This window comes from Rhagoletis zephyria, unplaced genomic scaffold, assembly GCF_001687245.7.
Source record: "Rhagoletis zephyria isolate East Lansing unplaced genomic scaffold, Rhagoletis_zephyria_1.1 Rzeph_scaffold_07132, whole genome shotgun sequence".
In the NCBI taxonomy this organism is placed as follows: Eukaryota; Metazoa; Arthropoda; class Insecta; order Diptera; family Tephritidae; genus Rhagoletis; species Rhagoletis zephyria.
Window position 1 is genome coordinate 30863 of NW_016164215.1, and position 1831 is coordinate 32693.

A 1831-nucleotide genomic window follows, 5' to 3' on the forward strand; every position below is an offset into this window, starting at 1 on the left:
TCCGTCGTCCAGCAGTGGAAATGGAGTTGGTACTGGAGCTTCCAATACCGAGGTCGAAGTAAATATGAAATCCATGGAAGCTCAGTTGCAAACTCTTTGCCTACCATTTCTGCGCATTGCGGCATTGCTGAGGCAGCATCTTTACAGGCACGACATGCCAGAGATATCAGCTCCGGGCTTAGAGTTTGTGCGACTGGTTTATTACTTGGAACTCGTAACTGATTCAATGGACTGGGACTGTTTTAATGCTTCGAAGGGCCTCTGCTTCATTGCTGGAACTGAACAAACTCTGCCCAAGTTTTGGTGTGAGCAATTAATGTATATAGGGCCACCAACCGATACAGTGCGAGAGCTCGTCATCATGAACCAGCATGCATCGTGGCAGCAGCCGAAACTCCTCGAGCTACCACGCGAATATGAGCGCTTGTTCACGGTATGCCAGTACTAATTCAAATAATAGTTTCTGTATTATTGTGTTTGGTGTTTTTTTTTAGTACTACCACGAACGTCCATGTCTGAATTGTTACAAAGTGCCAAAGGAAAGCTCCATTTGTTTATTATGTGGTACAATTGTGTGTCTGAAACAAACATGTTGTGCGGAAAATGATTGTTGCGAAGCTGTTCGGGTAAGTTCTTGTACAAATATTAATAAATTGTTTAATTAAAATATATATAGTTTCGATTTTATGCAGTTAGAATACCAAGCTTACAGGCTAATAGATATTATCTCTCTAGCTGTCCCGAGACAAGGCCAAATCGCGGGGCCAAAACCGTTTGGGGTCTCGGAAAGTCTCAGCGCTAAGAAAAAGTCGTGCGTCAGCTGTTTAAGATGCCTGGGCGCACGGTGCACTGGGAGGTATACTCAGCTAATCTTAATCCAAAAGGTTTATCAGACAAGTTGAAAGGGAGAGTCTAAAAACTTTCCGTGAACGAATTTATTCAATCTCTGCAGCCGCATGCCGAAATTCCCTTTGACCCGGCACTTGTTTCGGCNGCCAAAGGAAAGCTCCATTTGTTTATTATGTGGTACAATTGTGTGTCTGAAACAAACATGTTGTGCGGAAAATGATTGTTGCGAAGCTGTTCGGGTAAGTTCTTGCACAAATATTAATAAATTATTTAATTAAAATATATATAGTTTCGATTTTATGCAGTTAGAATACCCAGCTTACAGGCTAATAGATATTATCTCTCTAGCTGTCCCGAGACAAGGCCAAATCGCATGGCCAAAACCGTTTGGGGGGTCTCGGGAAGTCTCAGCGCTAAGAAAAAGTCGTGCGTCAGCTGTTTAATAAGCCTGGGCGCACGGTGCACTGGGAGGTATACTCAGCTAATCTTAATCCAAAAGGTTTATCAGACAAGTTGATAGGGAGAGTCTAAAAACTGTCCGTGAACGAATTTATTCAATCTCTGCAGCCGCATGCCGAAATTCCCTTTGAGCCGGCACTTGTTTCGGTGAGCGATCGGTTCTTTCGATAGGCATTCTGGTGTGAATAAAATGCAGCCACTGTTGCTACAACGATCCAGTCGATAATTTCAGGAGCTAAAAGCCATTCTGCATTCATTTATCCATTCTATTTTGTATAGAGTGGCACAAATTGAAGGGCTTCTGCTTGCCAAGTCCTTTTCCACTTGATCTTTCTATCGCAGAGGAGGCCTTCCTCTTCCTCTGCTACCACCAGTGGGTTTTGAGTTGAATACTTTCAAAGCTGGAGTCGCCTTCGCTAATGCGTAAAGGCCCCTCATTCTTCCGCAAAATCTTTCTCTCGACTACTCCATTGGCCAAGCTTCTGCGCCATATATCAGCACGGGCATGATGAGTGACTTATAG

General features: G+C 43.6%; 1 protein-coding gene across 1 annotated transcript in view; it reads left to right on the top strand.

Annotated features, from left to right (window-relative positions):
- LOC108373906 (E3 ubiquitin-protein ligase UBR3-like) overlaps nt 1-1807 on the top strand; it is a 32400-nt gene extending 30593 nt beyond the window's left edge. Inside the window, exons 6-8 of the mRNA XM_017629842.1 lie at nt 30-433; nt 495-564; nt 1027-1807. Of these exons, the coding sequence (XP_017485331.1) occupies nt 30-433; nt 495-564; nt 1027-1127 (575 nt within the window). The 3' untranslated portion in view covers nt 1128-1807. The remainder of the gene's footprint in view (nt 1-29; nt 434-494; nt 565-1026) is intronic.
- The last annotated feature ends 24 nt before the right edge of the window (nt 1808-1831 follow it).